This window comes from Camarhynchus parvulus, chromosome 5 (genome assembly GCF_901933205.1).
Source record: "Camarhynchus parvulus chromosome 5, STF_HiC, whole genome shotgun sequence".
Lineage (NCBI taxonomy): Eukaryota > Metazoa > Chordata > Aves > Passeriformes > Thraupidae > Camarhynchus > Camarhynchus parvulus.
The window spans coordinates 55,212,774-55,235,785 of NC_044575.1; the positions used below are offsets into that span (position 1 = coordinate 55,212,774).

A 23,012-nucleotide genomic window follows, 5' to 3' on the forward strand; every position below is an offset into this window, starting at 1 on the left:
TATTTTCTTAAAGCTGTACTTCACATATATTTTTTTTAGAAATGAGAGGTGTTGCTCCCTTGTGTTCGTGGAAGAGGCTCAAAATATCCTGAGCGGTAACTAGAAGGTAATGAGATGAAGGGAACTGTGCTGGATTTTTGTAATTCACTGGTTACATTGCTGGCTACCCAGAACAAAGCAGAGCTGTACAGTGGAGATAAAGGGTCTTTCTAGGAGCTTAAATCATAGCCTCCTAATGGCCTCCTAGAAGCTGTTCATGCTTTTGCTGAAAATTTTGATGGCAAGTTTTCAATAAGCAAAAATGGGCTCAAACTAGACAGAAACTACAGGCAATTCTACAATCTCCTTTGTGTTCTTGATACAGCTGAAAAGGTTTGTGTGTAGCTGTAACTAAACAAAAATAAAGATGCAGTTTCAAAACAGCTCTCTAGAGCTATTTTGTGATTTATATGCAGATACACCACGAGCCCTCAGGGAAGTTTGTGTGCCCATGTGGAGCCATTTGGGAAGCAGGATCATACAGCCCAGACCCAGCTGGAATGGGCAGCATGAGGTCCTGGGCATTACTGCCACAAGCCATTGCTTGATACAGACAGCATAAAATAGATGGTCTCAGGAGGCATTTTCAGTGTGAGTTTGTGCCAGAGCTGAGATTCCCTTGTGGAAATGCCTTGACTTCAAAATAAAAAGAACAAGTCTCTGCATTTCTGCTGCTCGTGGACAGAGACTTCAGCAAATGGGCTCCCAAAATTAGACATAGATGTTGACTTTACACCCAGTTATGGGAGAAAGCCAGTTCTAAAATGGAGCTGGGGGCATTGCTCAGAAACCATGTGTGTCCTAGATGAGGAGGGTCTGGCCTGTGAGGACACAGCACCTGGATGGCTGCCAGCTCTGAAGACAGAGCATGAGACAGTTTGTGAACTTAAAACACATTTTCCAACCTTATGGGATTTTCCTTTAAGTCTGTTCTCAGCAAAGCAGCATATTATTGCAAATAGATGCTCTTTTGGTCCCATCTCCCAGGGGACAGAAATTAATGCTATGTTTGAACATGTATGTTTTCCCACTCATTGCTGAAGCTGTGCTTTCCCTTAAAGTCTGCAGAGAGCTGAGCAAGAGCAGATACTGTTAATGCCATTACTTCAAAGTTAGAGCTGGAGTCAGGGCCAGAGAGTCTTTAGTGAGAGACGTGGCCTCTGTTAGCAGGGGTTGGAAAGCAGTTCCAGTGAGTCATCCCAGGCATCCTCCTGCTCTGTGGCAGGACCTTTCTGTCCAGCCCCTCTGCACAGCCCTCTTTAACTCTTCCAGGTGCCCAAGTGCTGGCTCCTGTGCTCACCCCTGGGACTGCTGCTTCCATGAGACACCTGCACACTGTCCTGAAGCAGGAGTGAGGATGTTGGCACAGCGCTGTGCTGCTTTTTCCTTCTTGCTCCAATGCCATCACCCTCCTGACTGTGCCTCCCGTGCCACTGTGCTTGGGAATATTTTCACAGCTGTCCATCTCCTTCCTCTGGGAGCTGTTTCTTGTTTTTCCCCCCAGTATTTCTCCTGTCAGTGAAAGTTTTTTTCCAGCCTTTTCTTCCCCTGAGGGTGGTTGGTGTATTTGTGGATTCATTGCTGTGCCAGCTCCTGAGGTAAAAAGGCAACTCTGGGGCAACCCCAGTGCTGGCCTTGCTGCTCCTCTGGACACACACTGAATGTGGAGAACTGTGTTAGCTGAAATAACAGCCTGCATGGTCCTTCAGGCCTTCCCTGGGACCCCAAACATCACTTTGGAGATGAGGACCAGCTAGGGGACAATGACTCCCAGCAAGTGACCATGTCCCCCAGGACCCTTCCAAGCCACCTTGCCTCACATATGACTTTCCATTTAAGAAGGTTTTGATCTTGGCCTTAAATCTATGAAGGAGGGAGACCTCTCACTTTGAATGCAAATGATGCTAGATATTAAATAAGGTAAATCAACTTTTTTTGTTAATCTTGAATTATTAGACATTACTTTAAAACTAATTTCCCCAGATATTATTTGGGGAGAAAAGGGAGATGAATTCTAGTTCAATAATCCTGTTTGGAATTCATTCATTCACTGCCCCTTGGCATAAAACATTGGATGACAATTTGTAAAACTTTCATTCTTTAGTAACATATTCCCTGATTTAGGTGGAAGACCCATAGCTCAGGGTACAAGGACAATATAAGTGGAGAATGGCAAATGGTCACTCTTAAAAGCAGATGAGAAATATAAAAACTTGTATTTTTTCATTGCAAAGATAAATATTAATTTGACAGGAGATGTCATTACTGTTTAATGACTTTGTCTGAAGAGAACAATTGAAGGAAATATGTTTGCTCTTCCTCATCCCTTGCCATTTCCATGATGTCATTAGGTCTGGCCATAACAAATGGAAATTCAGAAAATAGGAAAGGCACTGCCTGCATGGCAAAATCTACTCAGTGATGCAGAGTAGCCATGATGTGTATCACTAGTGCAGATATCAAAGTATCAAGAGATATCTCTTTATCAAGAGAGCAGAAAATGAGAAGCAAGTTTTAGCAGAGGTACTTAGCATTGACTTGAGCAGTAACTAAGACATTGCAATGATGACTTAGTGAAAAAACTGCCACATCTGGCAGAAATGAAGTTTTCATGTCTAGGAATTTGGTTTCTTAGACTTTGCTGAATTTTTGTTTTGCTCCCCTACATGTGGAGCATCTTCTGCTGTGAAGCATCTACTTGGCTGCCTGGTCAGGCACTACCCATAAAGTGGCTTTGTCCCCTCATGTGGGCTGCTGGCCACATGTACTGAGTCAGTTATTGATTTTGAGATAGTGGGTGTGATTAAGTTCAAGCTGAAGAGATTGTCCTTCAAGGGCCAGAGGCCACAGTTTCAGTTTTGCTCTTCTGAGCTGGTGTCACCTCCTGCAATGCTAGGCAGATGACAAGGGGAGGGAAAGACCAGGCCTGACTGTCTTGGAGTAGTGGAGAAGAAAAGGGTAATTTTTTCAAATCCCTTCATGTTTCTTTGCAGTAGTCCATTGCTGGGTAAGCAAAATTTCAAAATCTGTTTGCCAATCCATAAATCAGAAGAATCACACCAAAAAGTTATTTTCTAAAGCCCTGGGCACAAGGTGCTAGGCTGGGCCAAACTCACAGCCTGGTGTCTTCATCTCTGACATAGCAGCGGGCAGCTTTAAGATAATTTGCCATTCACCAGGCCAAATTTAGGGCTTGTCCTGAACTCTAAACCAAAGTTGTGCCAGCTCATTTCCTTCAGAAGTCTTTTTCATTAGCTTATGATAGCACTCAATCTCCCCAATACATGGTTCAACCCCCTTTTTTTGCACACCTTGTTAAAATTCTGTCCTCAAGAACTTTTATAAAGTGATAAGTTCCCTGGGTTAATCACATACCATGCAAAGAAATATTTCTTTTTAAGCCATTTGACTTTTCCTTCTTTCCAATCCATTCCCTCAGGCCTGTGGCTGACCTTAAGAAAAATCCCATCATTCTACATCCAAACCACCAACACATTCAAATGGTCTAACTCCTTGTTTAGTATTCTTTGTGACTCCTCTTGCCCTTCAAGCACCACATATCTAATACAAAAGAGGAGACAGTGGGGCTTAGGTGGAATTTAGGCTGGATAAATCTGGATAAAGCAACATGGCTGCTCCATCTACTCCTCTAATTCCTGGCCCTATCCTTTGTGATGTGTGCTGTAGTTTCCTTGCTCTCTACACCCAGTTTTCAGACTGCCAATGTCATTCATGGTGCAGTGTTGTCCCCTGCTGTGCTTGAAGTACAAAGACATCCACTGGCTGTTGAAATGGCTGAAGAAATCACTTCTATGTGTTGGGCTGAGTCCTGGCTCCTGGTGGGTGTGGGAATGGTGCAGAGCTCTTCTGGGCCTCTCTGGAGCATAAATTCAAAGTAAAACCAACCCAGAAGTGGCAGCAGTACTAAGAGAAGCTGCACAACACAGCCAGAGGCAAAGGTGAGAAGCAGCTGGGGTGCTGCAGGCTCGTCCCCTCTCACAGCTGTAGGGGCTGGGGACAATGGGGACTTTGTCACCACAGAGCTCAGAGAACTGCTGCAGAAACCATCTGCTCTCAGAAACAGAAACCCAAAGCACACACCTCTGTCTCCATGGGCTTCAAGTGGACTGTGCAGGCTCAGGACAATACAGGGATGTGTGTGAGGAAGAGATAGCAGCGATAGTTATCTCGGGTCTCTGCATACTGACAGCACCTTCAAGAGGAAAAGGCCCTAAAATGCTTGGGGGTGTATGTGGAGCCTCCCAAATGAGTGTGAATCACAACCATGGTGATTCAGGCAAAAGGCATCTTTTCGGTAAAAAGACTGCTCAGGCTTCCTGGATGTGAAAAACCTGAGGATCACTACATCACCTCTGACTTGTATGACTCAGGACAGAATCAAACCTTCTGTTGGGAGACTGAGAATTAGTGGTTCTGTAAAACTCATCTTCAAAAAAATCCAGCCATGGAAACATTTGAATTGCACTGGTGTGTTTGTTTGTCCTCATACCTTAATTGTTTTATTGAGATCCCTGATCTATTCTGGATGATACCAGGAAGATTGGCAGAGAAGTCTTTTCAGCTCCTGAGAGGCAAAATGAGCATATCTGTTCAGTGGCTGCCAGTTTAAAGAGCCAGCCCTTAAAAGAGTCAATGCTTCCTTGTCTCAAGGCTAAAGTTCAAATCTGTGTGATCAAAATTGGATGAACATTAAAAGGAAAAAAAAACCCACTGCACATATCCATGCAAATAAACATCACAGCTCTCTTTCAGTGCTATTTATATCTATTTGAGTTTAATGGCCCCAAACATTGTATGAAGAGTTTCTCTAATGTGCTACCAAGACTGTTTATGGGAGACAACTGTCTCAAGAATGTGGCAGTGTGAAGACTCCCACGACAGCACCCGTGCAGAAATTGCAGCTCTGCTTGGGCAGTCTTTTTCTGTCAGAGTTTCAACAGGGAAAAAAAACCCAAAACTGATGATCTTGGGGTTATCACACACTGTGGCAAGCAGGGATGGGGTGAAAGCTGTGCGCATTAGCAATCAATTAAAGATGGCTAACACACCAAAAGTGTGACCAGATGTGCTCTTGTGCCTGTAGATGGAGAAATTTGGGATGTTAGGGCTCCCCTTGGGTTTCTGCCATGTCTTGGCTGGTGTCTCCTGCTCCTTGGGAGAGGCTGCAAGGCAGAGCTGCTGCCTGGTGCTTGGCATGTCTCTCCTGAGTGCTCCTGCCTGCCCCAGGACAGAGAGCAACCAGCCATGGGCAGCCCCAGGATCACTGACAGCCCACTTCCAATTCCTTTCCTCCACAGGGGGACATGAGGAACAGGGATTTGGGTCACTGCTGTGACATACAGGCAGGATATAATAGATCTGTGGATTTGCACAGGTACCAGCTGGGCAAGAGCAGTCATACTGCTTGTATGCTACTAAAAATGCCAGAGCAGGAGACTGTCCCTTCTTATACAGCTTGTCTGGCCACAAGGTTGGGATCACTGCTCTGTGAGACTGGTGATGCTCCAGCTCACTTCAATGCGAAGTCAGACAGATTACATTGAATCATCACTGAAGAACAACAACAAAACAAAAGGTCTCCTAACAGTAAGTAATGTCTCTCTTCTTCTATATTGCTTTTAATTACAGAGCCCCAGTCAGGGCTGAGCTATTCTGTATGCTATTAATTAACTGATCACATGCCAATGCTAATTTTTTTCAAATGGGTTCACTATTTATAAATGTTCACCAGTTTGTGTCGACACATGAGGGGAGGGAGGGATATATTTACACCATCTACTTGCAGATGCTTTGCACTTCTCCTTTGGAGGGATTGACCTCTCTCATCTATCAAAGATGCAACTTTGGCTCCTAAAGCTGTTTGTATGGTATTCATCTCGGTATTATGCCTGAACTGGAGTTGAGTTTTAGACTCACAACCCTCTTTTCCTCAGACTTCAGCCATCTGATGAGTCCAATCACCCTTGTCTGCACAGTGAGCCAAGTTAGCTGCATGCCATTGTTACTGCTCCTTAAGCATGGAGAGTTTTTTTTTTTAACTTACAAGAAATGCACTTCTGGAATAGAATGGAATAGTTTCAGATGGATGGGGCCTACAGCAATCATTTAGTCCAACTGCTCGACCATTTCAGGGCTGACCAAAACTCATAGCACATAATTAATGGCATTACACAAATGCCCATTAAATACTGACAGCCTTGGGACATTGATCACCTCTCCAGGAAGCCTGAATATAAATTTTAGGGCAAATAAATTTCACGCTAAAAAATTGCTATGGTTTTAGGCTTCATGAATATAAAATGGGATGCTCAGTGGCTTCCTAAGTAACAACACACATTTTTCTTATGTATTTCACAGAGCAAGCCAGTTACCTTTGGAACTATTAAACCAACTCTGCTAGCTGTTGAATTGAGTTTTTTTGTTGGCCCAACCTCAGCCCGAAATAAACATTTGTAACCTCACATAGCTAGGCACAATACAAGTCACCCTGGCTGAGAGACCTTTGCTCACGGAAAACCAGCATTTGATGTTCAAAAGACAGAGTGGAACCAGCATTTTGAAGCATCTACTCACTATCCAAACAGCCCCTATTGTTACAGTTATTGCCAGCAATATCCTGTTTGTCACTGGGATAGCACTTTGGTGAGCCTGCCTAGAAATAGCCAATTACCTTGCGGCTAAACACTTCCAGTGCAGGATTTGGAAATTCACCAAAGCAAGGAAACATACTCAGGGCTCTGACCTCCAGCAAAACCTCTCCAAAATGCCTTGAGAAATAACCAGACTCATAAAACTCCATGCATCCAATGAAAGAAACCATTTTCATATCCAAGTAACAAATTTGCCCTCCCCATCTGTCTGGCATTGCTCTGATCCTACTCTACACCCGTCATATCCCAACACTGGCAACAAGCCCTGAAGAAATTCGGTTTTGTGGACTGTGGGTGAAATCTGAGGCAGGATATTACTAGTGTGGAGCTAATAACTGGTCTGGACTTCTGTACAGTGCAGCTGCACACGTGGTGAGCCACCAAGAGCTTTTCGTGCCAGGCACTGCTGTGTCCGAGCTGTAAATGCTGTGTGAGTTATCTGCAGGAATATCTGCTCCTTCCCTGGGTGAGTTACCTGCAGGAATATCTGCTCCTTCCCTGGGTGAGTTACCTGCAGGAATATCTGCTCGTTCCCTGGGTGAGTTATCTGCGGAATATCTGCTCGTTCCCTGGGTGAGTTACCTGCAGGAATATCTGCTCCTTCCCTGGGTGAGTTACCTGCAGGAATATCTGCTCCTTCCCTGGGTGAGTTACCTGCAGGAATATCTGCTCGTTCCCTGGGTGAGTTATCTGCAGGAATATCTGCTCCTTCCCTGGGTGAGTTACCTGCAGGAATATCTGCTCCTTCCCTGGGTGAGTTACCTGCAGGAATATCTGCTCGTTCCCTGGGTGAGCTATCAGTAGGAATACCTGCTTCTTCCTTGGGTGAGTAATCTGCAGGAATACCTGCTTCTTCCCTGGGTGACACTCAGCTCCTGCCTTTGATTTTCTTAGAGGCAGGTTGGGCCCAATTTTATAAAGTGGTTTCAAGCTCTTTCATGTGACAGACACTGAATAAGCACCTTGCACATCTAACAGTGCAGGAACTCAGCTGTTTCTTCCCCTGACCACTTCTGTTGCTACTTCCACCTGCTTCAGCTGCAGGAGCTGAGGAGATGAGACGCAGCAGAGCAAGTGCACAGAGCTGGTGCTTCAGGGCCATGAACAGTTAAGGCCTTGGCCACGGCACTGGTGCAGCTGGAGCGTTTCCCAAAGCTGGGCTGGAGAGCATCACTGTCTCCCCCGTTGCTGGAGTCGTGGCAGTGAGAAACTGCTCTGAGATCACCACTGGAATCCTTGGGTTTTCATGCTTCCCCTCCCCACCCCCTACATTTTCCATTAGGAAGAAGTGAATTGGTAAATGCCCCAGGAGTCACAACCAGGCTATGACCTGGTGAGGCAAAAGGAAGCCCTTGCTAACACACCGGTGCTGGTAATAACGCCTGGGTGGAAAACCTTCCATGGAAAGTGAAGCTTTGCAAAAATCTGCAGAAATTAATTGCTTGTGAGCATTTCCAGCACAGAAATGAACCATTGAATCTGATGTTTTCAGCTTGTTTGGGAAAACTGAAACAGTTGGTTTCAGCAGTGACAAGAACAGGGGTAGATAAACCATTTTCCTGGAGTAAATTCAAATGTGATTTTCCAGAGCCTCCTACACCTTTCAGGATCTGTCCATGTGTGCAGCTTTCCCATGCGCTGTGCTGCCACCATGCCCATGGTACCTCTGTGACCATGGTGCTCCTATCCCACCTCTCCTCTTCATCATGGGCTGCCATGCAGATGAATGTGGAAAATCCGATGGAAGATCCTAAAAACTCAGGGGCAAGGTTGTCTCAAGTGAGTTATTTGCTCAGTCAATACCCACAGTATTTTAAATAGGCTGTGGTATACTTTATGCCATGTAATATTTTTATGAGTGGGATTTTTTCCAGCACTGCTCTAGAAGTAATTCCTGCTGCTCGACTCTGTGTGCAATTTTGTAGTGAAATCAGTTTAATAAATGATGGTATTCCTCAAAAACTTGAAATTCCATTTGTGATCAATGCTTGTTTTGACCACTGCCACTGGACAGGGATTATCTCAGAACAGCATGTTAATAAACAGAGCTATTTTCCCCCCTTATCTTTATGAGTTTTGTCACTGAAAATATTTTTATATTTATGTGCTATAGTAGTTAAGAAGGCAGATAAAAATAGCTGGAGATATTTTAGAGGGTAAATCTTCTGAAAATGAGGCTTGATTTAAAAGTGCCTTCATACTCCTTTTACCCCAAGGAAATCAGGATGCTACTTCATCTTCCCATCCTTCCCTCAGCCCTCGTATCCCTCAATAACTTTTGAGCCCAGTGGCAATTTCCAGCACTTCAGAACATAGGAAAGGGAATCAAAGCAAGTCCCTGAGAGTCACCTGTGGCTGGTTAGGGAGGAGAAACTCAGAGTGGTGCCCCCACCAAGTGCCAGCTGCCTGGCTGGCATCACTGCCCTTGTGGTGCACACATGTGTGCCCCCTAGACTCACACCAAAACCACCAAGACTGATGCCCACGTGGTCTGGCACCAGCTATTGGATGGCTTTTCCCATAGGCAGAGGTATTTGCAGGGCATGGAGGAGAGAGGGAGAAGGGCAATGGGTGCTGGGATCAGCATTTTGTAAAGGGTGAGCAGATCTGAAGTTATCACAGGAAAGTGGGTGCTGTTGCAGTGTAAGGCAGCCCTTAGGGATTTTGGCTCATGGAAGCACATATTTCCAACAGGCAATATGTTATGTTTAATATATGTTGTATATCTTGTCTGTGGAAATGTTTTTTTTCTAAAGGGATCACTCAATCTGTGTGGTGGGAAGGGCAGAGAAAAGAGAGAGCTGCTTGCATTAGAAGTGACGCTGCCCACTCTTGTGGAGGAAAAGGTCTTCACATTTCCACGGATCAGAGTCTGCAATTACACAGCTCTCTTGTTTGGCCAGTTCATCTGCTAAGCCTGACACAGAGCCAGAATGCAAACAGGGATTTTTCCCATTACAGAATACCAAATCTATGATAAGCCACGCCATGAAAATTCAGTTTTTAAGGAGATGGGGAGAAAATGAGGGAAACTCCAACTGCTGCTGCAAGATAAGCAATGAGTTTTGCAGTGCTTCTAGAATCTGTGTCTGGGATCTCATTAAAAAACCCTCATAAGCCAAAGGAGCACTGTGAGAAGAAAAACAGCAGAATTTGGGATAGTAAAATTTAAGCAGATGTTTGAACACCAGTTTTAGCCTGTGAAACATCTGTGTGATAACTTTGGACACAGCTGGACAAAGTCAGTAATTGCTACAGAGAGAGGCCTGTGAATATTGTACTTAATCTGTGGGTCTGTTCTGCACAGCAATGCAGTGAATATCACTGGTGATCTTGATTATGTTTGTGCTTTTTTCTTATACTACAAATTCCCCTCCTATGAAGATTTCAAATCAATCACCTCTTCTGCTTTTCCCTACCATCAAGTTGTAGTATTAAAATCTATTTATAGATGGAGTAACAAACGTCTCTGGAAGGGGAGTTATGTACTGACAGCTTGGAAAGAGACTGTGCTGGTTTTCTCAAAGATCACTCCTTAAATAGCATATATTGTCAAAGATTATTCCTTAAATAGGGTATAAATATTGTAATTTATGCATCATTTGCCAAGAGGGACAAGATTGTGATAACATATATATATATATATATACACATATATAGAGAGAGCGATTCTTCCTAACTGCAAACTGCAAAGCTCAGAACTTCAAAAACTAACTGAGAATACAAAGTGATAGATGCTGAATTACATTTGTTGTCCCAAAACACAGTGGATTTAACTGCATCCCTAATGCTTCTTATTTGCCAAAAGCAAGACAAAAATCAGAAGCAAACAAATAAGTTCTCTGAATAAATCCTGCATGGTCCCAATTTTATGAGCTGCCATCTAAGCTGCCTGGCAACCATCCAGGCCTGAATGACATTCCTGGACAAGAAGTAACCCATGGATCCCGTTTGAACTGTCCTCTCCTCGAGCTGCCTTCACCTCCCACCTGGCTGCCCTGCAGCTCTCGATTAAATGTCTTTAAAAGCACTTTCTTACCTGCATAGTGGTCAAACACAGTGGGGACATACTCCTCTGGGAAGGCATCATTGGCATAGCTCATCAGCAAACAGGTTTTCCCAACTGCACCATCCCCAACCACCACGCATTTCAGCATCTTCTTGGTGTTGCTCCTGCTCCCGTCAGTGCAGTTGTCATTTTCCTCCTTGCAGTTCATTCTTGCTGCTGCCGCTGCTGCTCTTGCTGCTCCCAGGACTTCCAAGTGCACATGAAGGAAAAATGAAGTGCGATTGTATTGACTTTTCCTGAGTTTGGAGAAGGAGGGGGGGGGGAGTGGGGGGAGCAGCAAATCTCAAACTCAGGAAATCATACTAATGTTTCCAGGCTGTCACAGCCGCTTCTAACAGTTACCAGATCAGTCAAGAGGATCATCGAGGTGAATAAATTAAACACACAGAGAGGAATGGCATAAAGAAAAAAGAAGAGTGATCTGTCCTTTTTCGTTTGTCCCAGTCAGGAAATCCTCATCCTGCCCGGCCGTTCCCAGTCTTTATTGCGACTTCAAAAAATATCAGCAGCCTGGGGCTTCGATCCGCGTCTCCCTTCCTCCAGCGTGGCCGCAGGAACCAGGGATTCCTGTTAAATCCACTCCATTTTCCATCTCATTTCTACATGGAGGAGAGTCTGGAGGGTTTTAATGGAGTTTTTCCTTTCTTTCTCCAGCTTGCTGTGTGTCAGGAAATCATGGGTTTCCTGCTGAATTCCATATTAGGATCAGTGGGCTTGTGAAGGGCTGCAAACAATGGGAGCTCTGTGTGTATTTGTACTTTGGAGGAACTCTGCCAGGACATGGAGAAAGGAAAACACTAGAGGTCCCCCTGCAGAATGAAGTTTTTTAGGCTCTCTGCTCCATCCAGCTGCTCTCCAGGCTGTCGGCCTCGGCGAGGAGGACTGGGGAGAATTTGGAATATGGGAGTGCTGGAAATGCTGAGAGCTCTGCCCCTGTCCCAGGGATTCCTGCTGATCCCAGGCTCGACTTCCTCTGATCTCAAATAGGTATTTTCTCCCATTTGGGAAAGGGAAAGGGGGAGGTGGAGTAGCAGAGAGGAGGTATAGTGGCTAGATAATGTCAACTTTTTGTCTCTATAGCTCTTTAAAGTGTTTCTTTTAAAGAATAAATAACTGATTTTTCAGTTCACGCACTCAGAAAGTTTCTCTTGCCTTTTCCCTATCCCCTCTCCTCCAAAAAAGACAGATTTTCACCTCCTAATGTAAAGATGTAAACACAGACAGAGAGAATAAAGTGGAATTAAGAGTTAGAGGAATTAAGAAATTAAACAAACAAACATCCCCCTGTATAGCAATCTGTGAAAAACCAGCTTTGAGCTACATGATTCCTGCCCCCTCCTCTGGCTTGTTCCGGTGCTTCACGTGCCTCCTAAGTCTTCTCCCCATTTAAATTCACAACAACCTACGTGTACATGAAGGGCAAAACTTCCCTGTCCTTTCACAGGAAAGATTTTGCAATTTCCAGCAGAAACGAGCCAGACACTAACACAAACCCCAGTGCAGCAGCCCAGCACATCCTACTGACTGCATTTCTCCTCCACAAGGCTGGGAGTCTTTGAGAGGGGGAAACATCCCCCTGCTGGCCCTCCACCGGTGATAAACACTTCCCCTGCCCTGCTCACACCTGGTGAGAGATCAAAAGTACACACCAGTGCACACCTGGAAGTGCAAAGAGCAACACAGCCTTAGAAAGAAAATCTTATATCCCCAAACTGTAGGAGTAGGGACAAACACAGCCATAATAATGGAAGTCTGTAGTCCCAAAATATGTGTCCTTCAATTTGTTCGTGGTGAAGAGGCACAGCAGACCCACCTGCAGCCTCCCCTGGACTGGCTAAGTCTGTCAGAGCTCTTCAATGATCTACCTGTGCTGGATCAGCTCTGGACACCTTCCCCAAGAGGTGCTACAATTATAGAATCCCGTAAAAGTTTGGGTTAGATGGGACATCAAAGATCATCTAGTCCTAATCCCCCTGCCATGGGACACCTTCCACTAGACCAGGCTGCTCCCAGCCCCATCCAGCCTGGCCTTGAACACTTCAGGGGATGGAGGATGGATAAAACATGTGAGCAAGGTTTGTCTGTTCACCTGGAAAGCCCCAGGGAGCTCTGTGTGCTGTCTCTAACCAGGAGTCTTGGTCATTCAGTGATTTGTGCCTTCACCTCATCCATCCCCCCCTCCCTGCTGATAACAGGCAGCTGAGCAGGCAGTGCTAGGCCCAGCGTCACACCTGCCATCAGAGGCATCACTGAAGTGTTTCCCAGAGTTAGGGGATCAGGTGCATCCTCCTAGCTTCAAACTGCAACCCAAGGCTGAGCTTCATCCAAGAAAACCTGTGAGCTCTGGGCATCAGAACCCCCATTCTCCAAGCATTTGCTCTGCTGATCCCTCCCACCATCAGCACCCTGGCTGGGCCATCCTGAGGTGCAGCACATGTTACAGGGATTTATTCTTTGAGCTTATTTCTAGTGGTAATCGAGGTCAAACTCCAAGCCTGTGCTCTGAGGAGGTACCAGCACCCTGATCCCCTCTGTGCCTTTGCTTACTAGCCTGGTGGCCTGGTGGGAAAAGTTTGCCAAATCTGTAGGTGCATGCTGTTGCAAGGTAACTGCAGAGCCACAGGAAGAAAAACATTCCAACAATTCATGGTTCAGGTCCCCACTGCCTCTATCAGACAAAAGCAAAAGCTGTCTTGCTTCCTATTTTAATCTATCTGCAAGCTTTTTTCAACATCAGACATACTCCAGTTAAGGCAAGATTTAGTGCTAATTGGGCCAGATTTAGGCCTGCAAAAAAATCCCTGTGGCTCATTCCTCCCTGATATTAAAGCTGGGCAAGTCCCAGCAGGACTGTGCCCACATCCCCTTCTTTTGCAAGAGGTTAAATGATGAAATTTCTTGCAGCTCCTAGAGGATTAAAGTGATTTTATTCTCTCTTCCCCTAAAAAAAAAAAGATCTTCCAAAATGTAAAGGTTTTCTTGTGCCATTAAGGGGCTGAACTGGAAGATCATAGAATCAGAGAATCCCAAAATCATTAAGGCTGGAAAAAATGTCCAGGGTCATCGAGTCCAACCTTTGCTCCATTATCACACATCAGCTAAATCACAGCACTGAGTGCCACATCCAATCATTTCTTGGGCACTTCCATGGGTGGTGACTCCACCACCTCCCTGGGCAGCCCATTCCAATGCTGGATCATCCTTTCGAGGGAGAAATTCTTCCTGAGCTCCTTAGGTCTTTGCAGACCCTTCCAATTCCAAGCTCTGATGCATGGGACACTTTGTGAGGGACCAGTTTTATTTAAAAATGCCTCAATAAAAGGCCTTATATCTGTCAATGTGAATAATGGAAGTGCAGCCATGAAGCCAGAGCCTAAATAAAGGATGGCCTGGAATTAATAACAGGAGGAGTTTACCTTGAAGGTGAAGGAAGGCTGACATCTGACCTGCAAAACTCAAACTCGGTGCTACCAGTTTGCTTTCCCTATATAGATGATATGTGGAGCTTTAGAGGAGTTACGATAAAGTTATAAAATAAGAATTGTATCCAGACTGAAAACACATGTTCTTTTAATCTCATGACTTTAACTCTGCTTGGCACCATTTAGATCAGCTGGATCAAAACATTTTAAGAGCTGGTTTAGCCTCAGCAAAGTCTGATCACGTTGTTTTACACCACTTTACTCAGGGGACTGAGAGAGTGTTTACCCCTCTGCTGCTCTGGGGTTGTTGTTTCTTACTTATCTTGGCTGTGTGAATTAACAGGCCAGACCTGTCATCCAGCAGTCTGGCAAAGTTTGAGGCAATCCTGTTGCATTTTACAGAGCATTTGTTAACCTGCAAATGGCAAGTGGCAATTCTATGGGTTAAGCTGCCCCTTCTGCACTGCTGTGCAAATTTCAACTCCCCCAAGAGCCCTTCTGAGCAACAGAGCTGCCTTCAAGCCCCAGCCTGGAAGCCACGGGGTTACTGGTAATCATTAGCAAATGTCAGAGAGTTCTAATGATTTAGTCTACATCCAGGGCTTTTTTTTTTTTTTTGCTTTTTCACTAATCATATTACAATTGGTCAGATTTTTTTTCCCAAGATTTCAGTCATTACCATCTCACAAACCCAATAAGAGCAGGCTGGTTACGAGCCACAGCTTGGGAAAACGTGTCTGAAGCAAAAATAAAAAAAGAAAGTAAAGCCAACGAGTCTGAATGCTTGGAAATCTTGTTTAAATGTGTGTGGTTCTCAGGTATCCAGTCTGTTTCCCACTGATTTTACAAGTTTCTAGCCAAGGGCACCACAACTCAAGCAGATGTGGGCAGGTGGAGTGAAGATGAGCACCATGGAGTGAAGATGTCACCTGAGGCACTTCCTAGCCAAGTTTCTCAGGCAATCTCTGCTCTAGATGAAGTGCCTCTGACCTTTTGCTAATTAATGGATTTACTGGCAGCAAATCTATTCCTAAGGCTGCAGAGTATCTCCAATTCCCATGAGCTGTAGGGATGCATCACCTTCATCTTCATCAGCACAGGTCAGAAGGGGGTGCCTGGCACTGCCTCCTTGGGGAGTAGCAAGTTCAAGGCTGGTGCAAAAACTTTAGGTGAGAAGATCTGCAGGACACAAAGGACTTGCAGATTTTTAAATTAGCTCTGCAATTAGCAATATCTTGGCCAATTAACTTTATTCTGTATTTCTGTGCAGGCTCACAGGAGGAAAAAAAGGATATGATGCTCCATGGTGTTCTCCCTGCTCTCTTCCCTGGCCAACCTGCCATCCCCACATTTCTCCAGTGCCTCCTGAAATGCAGTGGTCTAAGTCTGTGCAATCTGATGAGTTTAAAACCTGACAGTCAGAGCAATGTTCTGTATTAAGTGTTTTTCTCACCAGACCTGACTGATTTTAAAGGGTCTTAACTATTTCTTATGTCTTGTTCTTCTAAATCCTCTCCTGCCCTAAACCAAGCAGATCTGTCTCTACATTCTCATGCTTAAGAAGCTCTCCAGGGTGGGGGATTTTGAAGGTGACAACACTGCTGTGAAAGTTTTCTCCCCATGCCTTGCTGCTAGAAATAGACATATTCAGCCACTCTCCTTCCACCTACCAGTGTTGATGAGGAAATGAAGTTTCTGGCACTACTACTGAACTGTAAATTGATTTCAGGCAAATCTTCTCACATTTTTCTTATCCTTTGTCTAATCTGTTTAGATTTTGAGTTTTTTAGGGCAGGGATTGTGTTGATATTGGACTGAACATAGCAAAACTATATTAAGCTTAACTATCACTGTGCTGTTCAAAACCAAGTTTCCCTGTCTATCAAATTCAGGACCTTGCCTGGACTATGCTGTTGTAAGAGCCAGCCTTTTGCAGTAAAAAAATCTTTGGGACTTTAAGACATCCCCACAGTCACCCCATCTCTCACCTCCAGTCTTAGATATTGGGGTGGCTCCTTTTTGTTCTAGGGTTGCCTGGATGGCCCTCCACATTGTGCTAAGATTAATTAAATGAGAGCATTTTATCCTTATTCCCTCCATCCTCTCTCCCCACTTTCTTTCCATCAGCCCCATTCATCAGCCTCCCACCCCAGCGAAGTGCTCACTGAGACCTCAAGTGAATTTGATATATCGAAAAGCAGAAACAGCAAATTCAGGATAAAAAAAGTGATAGTTTGACAGTGACTACAGGAGGGGTCTGGAAGTGCTCTGTGTGAAGCTTTCTTAGAGGCATCTTGCTGATGCGCAGGTGCTAAGAATCAGCTTTGAGGCTTGTTGAGAGAGAAAAACCTCTCTCCAGCCATGCCACCCCATCAGGCAGCTGCCACCAGCACCACCACCGTGGTGGCCATGCCAGCAGTGGGGGTTCCCTGCTCAAGCTGCTGCCATGGATATAATTAGTGCCATTGGATCTCTCTTTGCAAAGATGAGTTAATAAAACAAAAGGCTTTTGGGAGAGGAGGTCAAGCGAAGGAAGTTTCATGTCCTGTCCAGCAGAGACCCCTCTTGCTTCCCAGAGGGGGCTGCTGTAAAATGAGAACTGCACTGTTGTTTGTGTGTTTGTGAATGAGGAGGGCAGTTTTCTACTTGGGCAGATGATTCTCCCTGTTACCTTGCAGTTAATTCTGCATCACTGACTGCAGACGGTGCTCTCTGCGTGTCACCACCCCCCAGCTGGTGGTACTTATCCAGAGTCTGCATTTCCAGCTGTTTTTGTTCATAGGGATTTGAATTTGGGCTTTGAGGATGAGTTTTCCTTGGAGGTGTGAAAGTTGCCTCTGGATACTGGAATATCGGCACCTGGTGCATATTCCCCCTGTTTGCATCAGAATTCTCTCATTTCCTTCCAGAAAATCACTGGCTGTTGCCTCTGCCTCCTCTGCTTTATGGCTTTGTTCTTGTATGGTTGTCTCATTTCTCTCTCCTCTCCTCTCCTCTCCTCTCTCTCCTCTCCTCTCCTCTCCTCTCCTCTCCTCTCCTCTCCTCTCCTCTCCTCTTCTCTCCTCTCCTCTTCTCTTCTCCTCTCCTCTCCTCTCCCTCCCTCTCCCTCTCCTCTCTCTGACAAAAGTTGTTTACCTCTCTCTGTCACAGTGGGAAGAAGTGGACTTAGGTAAGAATTCAGCCTGGGATTAGCATAGCAGAAAAAAACATCACTTCAGGCAATTTCTTTCTCCCTACCTATGATGTTTTCCATAGAGATTTTTTTTTCCTAAATTACATTTATTTTAGGTTGAGCAGTACAGCAGGAGGTTAAACAAAGAGAAACCTCATCTATGCCTCTTCTGCATCTCGAAATGGCATTTGCCTCTGCTGATGGAGGACTGCTGGGAATGTAAAAGGGCTGCAATCAGAAAATCAAGCAGCACTGAGGGCACCAACACTGTGATCAATTAGCACCATGTGTGCAGGTACTCAGTGAAGTCATTACAGGGACAAATCTGTTTTGTTCACCTTTGAGTAATGCTTGGGACATAATCTGCAATTTCTTTAAAAGCAGAGAAACTTCCCCAAGTTAGATGGGTCCAAATGTAATGTTTCCAATGGGGGAAGAGGTTCGTGTCTAAAAACATGCCAGCTGGAATCTGGAGGTTTTCAGCTTCCCCCTTTCCAGCCCAAATTGCCAAGCTGGCTTTATCGTTGAAATGAACACACATCTGATTCATAAAACATTCATGCAGAGTTTTTACTCTCTTGGAAAGAAGGGAGCAGGCTGCTTCCAGGAAGGGAATGTGCTTTTTTGCTTCATCTGATCTTTCTGCCTCCGCTTAAAAATAAGCAGAAGGCTGGTGCTGCCTCCACAATCCAGAGCAGGCAGACAGGAGGAGGACCAAGGTGGCAAGCAAAGGGATGTCACATTTTTGTGCTGTGTCTCCTTGCTGAGTCTGCTCTCAGCACAGCCCTGTGCCAAAGCTCTGCAATGAGGCCCAGGAGCACCATTTCCAAACCTGCTGCTCAGACTGGCTCAAGTGGAGTGGATCATCCAAGTAAAGCCCTTATCTCATGAGTGAAATAGGAATGAGGAATGCTTCCTTTTTTTTCTGTCTATTTGTACTGCTGATCCTCAGGGCAGGCATCAGCTCCTGCCTCGACTGAAGGGTGTGGGCCCATGACACAGCTAAACCAACTTGCTGATTGCCAACCAGAAAGTGCTTGGTCTCACCTGACAATGAGCTTTTTAAAGGAGAAAATGCAGAGAAAACTGTTCTGCTCTTTTTCCCCCCTTTGCATTGGTTTTTTGCAGGCTGACATTCCCCAGCTTGCTATAGGGACAGCTTGATTTTCCACCAAGTGATGAGAATTATGGGAGAAGTGCTGGCAGCAGCTGGCTACTTTGCTCCTTTTGTAGGAATTAGAGGTTTTATTTGCTCTGCCAAATCATTCTCTTGCTTTAAATGTGTCTGGGTGTGGTGGTAAAATGAGTGAGGAGCGTGGGCAGCCTACCTAAGCTGCTGAAATGTCCAAAAATCACATGAGGCTTAAAGTTAAGGTCTTAGGTCAAAGCCTCAGGACCTAGAAATAGCTGAGCATACAATGGAAGGGGGAGGGAGAGGTGGCAAATAGTCAGAAGCAGCACTTTTGCTGCAGGTAATGCAGCTGTCAGTGTAGCTGTGCTGATGGCTGTGGTTTGTGTGTGGCAGGAGCTGCAGTCACATCATGCTGGGCATTCATGGCACACTCAGGCTGATTTAGAAACTCTTCACCCGTCTGTGCCTCCTCTTTCTCGTCACTGCCTGGCTCATTCCTTCTCTGAGAAGATGCTGACATCTCTCAGGAGGAAGCTCTGCTTGTTTAGCAGTGAAATTCAGGTATAATGTCTCCTGGGGGATCTGTGGCTGCTGAATCCCGTGAGTGCTACTGTGCTCTGCACTGGGCTGCAATCAGTGCAGGCAGCCCCAGGAAGATTTCAGGAGTCAGGGCTCCCTTTCCCTGCTCGCTGGTCTCCCACAGTGGCACATTTATGTAAAATGAGCCTGGCTGAACATTAGCCACCACCTCAGAGCTCTCTGGGTTTGCTCCCAGTGCCTGCCATTGAATGGCAGGAATATGATGTGGATGGCAACTACAGTGAATAATATGTGGATGCATTCCCAGTGAAATATTATTGACTGAGTTTAACTCCAACATAATTTTTCTACTGTTTTCAGGAGATATTTGGTAATAGTCAGATATAGGTTGCTGTTTTTACAGTGCATGTTTAGAAAGTGGTCAGGAAGATCAGTTTTCTTTCTTGTCTCTCTGATTTGCACCCTGCAGGCATCAGACCTGTTTATTTAGGGTTGAATTGGGATGAACTCTACATTTTCTGATATGCAGAGAGCACATAATTTCTCCTTCTTGCCTGTGGTGGTGGATTTTGGGCAGAGGTCTCTGATCAGGAGGGGATCAGTAGAGTGTGGAGATGAACAAACATCTCAAACCAAGTGGGTTTATTTAACAAATGAAGCAAAATAATAGAGAAACTGACTTGAAGACAACAAGCAGCTGATGAGCATCAGGAATTTACACTTCAGACTTCTGTGATGGATTTTGCTCATCAGTGGTAGGAGCAGAACAGCCCCCAGTTTTACTGCAGGCAATCTGGAGACCCAGCCTGATCTCAGTAGGCATCATCCAGTGGAACATTTCCTTGGAAAAGCTTTTCTCAAAGCCCACTGCACTCATCTGAGCCCTGTGACCATGTGTTGCCCTGGATTTGCCAGGGGTCCCAGCTGTGAAGTGTCACACACTCTTGTCTTTTTCCACCTGGGCACCCAAGCAGCCTGAGAGCACCGAGCTGCAGAAACCCCATCGTGGTCACACCCTCCAGAGCAATTCCTCCCTATCCCCTGGCCCACAGGGCTTGTGAGGATGGTGAAGCACAGCCAGGCTCCCACACTCAGTCCTGAGCCCCCCAGCCTTCATCCTTACCAACTGGACTCAGTGATCTCAGAGTCTTTTCCAACCTTAACGATTCTGTGATTATAGAATATTAACCTATTTGTTTCAAATATCCCTTGCAAGGTTCATTTTTCCCAAAATGAAGGTGGCTTTAAAGGTATTCATTGCATTACTGGAATTTTCACCCTTTTTTTAGCCCAGCCTTCATCACCATCATCAGCTGAGCCAGGAAACCCACGTGGCAGATGCTGTTCAGGTGCACAGCAAAGAGAGCAGATGGTTCCAAGAGCATTTCAGCCCTTTCTGTCCTCTCTCAGCCATGTCTCAGCCCTACCTGAGGAGGAAAAGGGTTGGAATCCTGGAATATGTTGTGACTTTCCCTCTGTCATGGGTGACAGCCCTATGCTTTGTTTGCAAGTGAACAGCAGGGATAAGAGGCTTCATTTCAGCCCGTCACTGTCACACTGTTTGAAATCCTCCAGTGGCTTTTAGTCCTTCCTGTAGCTCATCCTCAGAGCTTCATCCACGATCAAAATGCTCATTGAGACCAATTTTCCAATTTTAGTTACTGGTTAACCATTACAAATTAAAATCCCCATTTAAAGCCATTCATCAAATATCTGAATTGTGGCATGACATCTGAATAATGGCATGGTGCTTGCATATATTTCTCGTCTTTCTCAGATGTCTTGAGTACTGTTAATTTTTTTTACTGGTTTGGAAGTACAGATTGGATCACTACCATTTCAATGCCTCTTTCAATTTCACCAAGATAATTTTGAGCTACATTTTAATTTTTGATGAAAAAGAAAAAATAATAATAAAAAAAGAGTAATATATGGAATAACACAGATAAACTTTATAGGTTTTCCCATAAAAGGAGCTGTCAAGCTCTCATAAATTTGTCCTCATGTGATTTCCCAAATTTTTGACCAGGTCCTGTTAACACTCCTTTTCCAAATTTGTGCTGAGGTAAGGAGGACTGGAAAACAGTCCATTGGGAAATCATCTGAGAGTGGGTTCATGTGACAGCTCCTTCTGTGACTTGTCATGCCGTGAATAGCAGAGCAGCAGCCTTTCAGCACTCACCCATGTCACTGCCTGCCTTGCTTTTGATGGAACTGGGCTGAGTGGAAACAAGGGAAAACTTAACCAGAGCTCTTTATTTCCGTAAAAGGTCTGGTCTGTGTTCCCATTCAATGTTTGCATAATCTGATTTAAGTGCCTTGGTGTCACCGTGGCCCTGCTGCCATGGCTCTGTGCTGGCACTCAGGGTTTGCACCCAGCAGTGCTTTGGAGATGGGGAACATGCTCCTGTCACACCCAGCACTGTGCACAGGGACAGGGACACTCAGCAGCTCCAGCCTCCAGCAGGGCAGAGGTGCAAGTGACAGCAGGGGAACCAGAAGGGGAAGTGTTGTCCAGCTGATGTGTGAGGTTCTGGGCTTGCCAGAAATAGCAGCCCATGCCCTTGACCTGTGAGCACTGGTTATCTCTGGCTAAGATAAATGCCTTTGAGTCATGTGCTGTGCCTAAAGCAGGTTGCTCTGAGTGCAAGCTGGGGGCCATAGTAGCTGTTTATGGGATTTTCCTGCTGTGGGACCGGCTACTCTGCAGCACTTGGGAAGGACTAGGTGTAAGGTACTAAAATGGAAAGATGTAGAGCTGCTGGAGTGAGTCCAGAGGAGGCCATGAAAATGATCAGAGGGATGGAGTTCTTCTGCTACAAGGAAAGGCTGAGAGAGTTGGGGCTCTTCAGATTGGAGAAAAGAAGGCTCTGGAGTGACCATATTGTGACCTTTCAGTACCAAAAAAGACTCAAGGAGAGCTGGAGAGGAATTATTTATATGGGCAGAGCGTGATAGGACAGGGAGCAATGGCTTCAAACGGAAGAAGGGTGGATTTGGATTAGATACTAGGAAGGAGTTGCTGACTGTGAGGGTGGTGAGGCCCTGGCCAGGTTGCCCACCTGAGAAGCTGTGGCTGCCCCATCCCTGGAAATGTTCAAGTCCAGGTGGGATGTGGCTTTGACCAACCTCGTCTAGTGGAAGGTGTCCCTGCCCATGGCAGGGAGGTTGGAATTAGATGGTTTTTGAGGTCCCTTCCAACCCAAACCATTCCGTGACTCTGATTTCTGTGTAAATTGTCCTGCAGGTGCCACTCAAACAGAGCAGACAATTCTCAGGGCTCCTGTGCTTCTCTCTGTTACAGCAGAGATGTTTGCTTGGAAACGTCCTTTAGGAAAGTACATTGCTTCTCCCTTCCCAGCTGTACCAAAGACTGTGAAGACATCAGCAATGAACACCTGATGGCACAGAGGCCTTTCCTTAGTTCAGCTCTTTCATCCTCCTGTTGTTGCCTTTCCCTGTTGAGACCATCCCATTGACTGGGTTTGAATTTGTGCTTAAATTTGTTGCATCACACAACTCCTACCAGCTGCTGCCATTCCACCCTACGAGGCAAAATCCAACTCTGGACACTTCCTGTGACTAAAGTTTTTTGGCTGGCAAGTCCCTTGGTTCCCAGCCAACACAAATCAGTTTGGGAACCAACAAGCTGGCAAATTTTCGGGGTTTCAGAAGAGTGGGTTTAAAATGGGCTTGGAGCACAAAAAAATAAGACAATAGAAACATGAGATCCTCTCAGGTGCACAATTACATCCCACCCTTTCTTCCTTCCAGAGTGTAGAAACCACATTTACATCTGAGCAGGACGGATCTGGTGGGGCAAGCAATTTCCCACAACCACGCGGTTACTTCTCACATCAGGCAGCTGCTCGCAGCTGCTGTTTCCCACTGTGGATACACACAGCTTTGCTGTTAAGATGCAGGGGGAGAACTTGAGCTTTCAAACCCTAAACAAGCAATTTGCTTC

The 23,012-nt window shown here is 45.4% G+C and overlaps 1 protein-coding gene across 3 annotated transcripts in view; it reads right to left on the reverse strand.

Annotated features, from left to right (window-relative positions):
* RHOJ (ras homolog family member J) overlaps positions 1 to 11,667 on the reverse strand; it is a 61,194-nt gene extending 49,527 nt beyond the window's left edge. For all 3 annotated transcript variants that reach the window (XR_004060766.1, XR_004060765.1, XM_030949363.1), the window contains exon 1: positions 10,750 to 11,667. Coding sequence is in view for 1 of the 3 variants with exons in the window: in XM_030949363.1 (XP_030805223.1) it covers positions 10,750 to 10,927 (178 nt within the window). In the remaining 2 variants the exon portion in view is untranslated. The remainder of the gene's footprint in view (positions 1 to 10,749) is intronic.
* Positions 11,668 to 23,012: the final 11,345 nt, after the last annotated feature.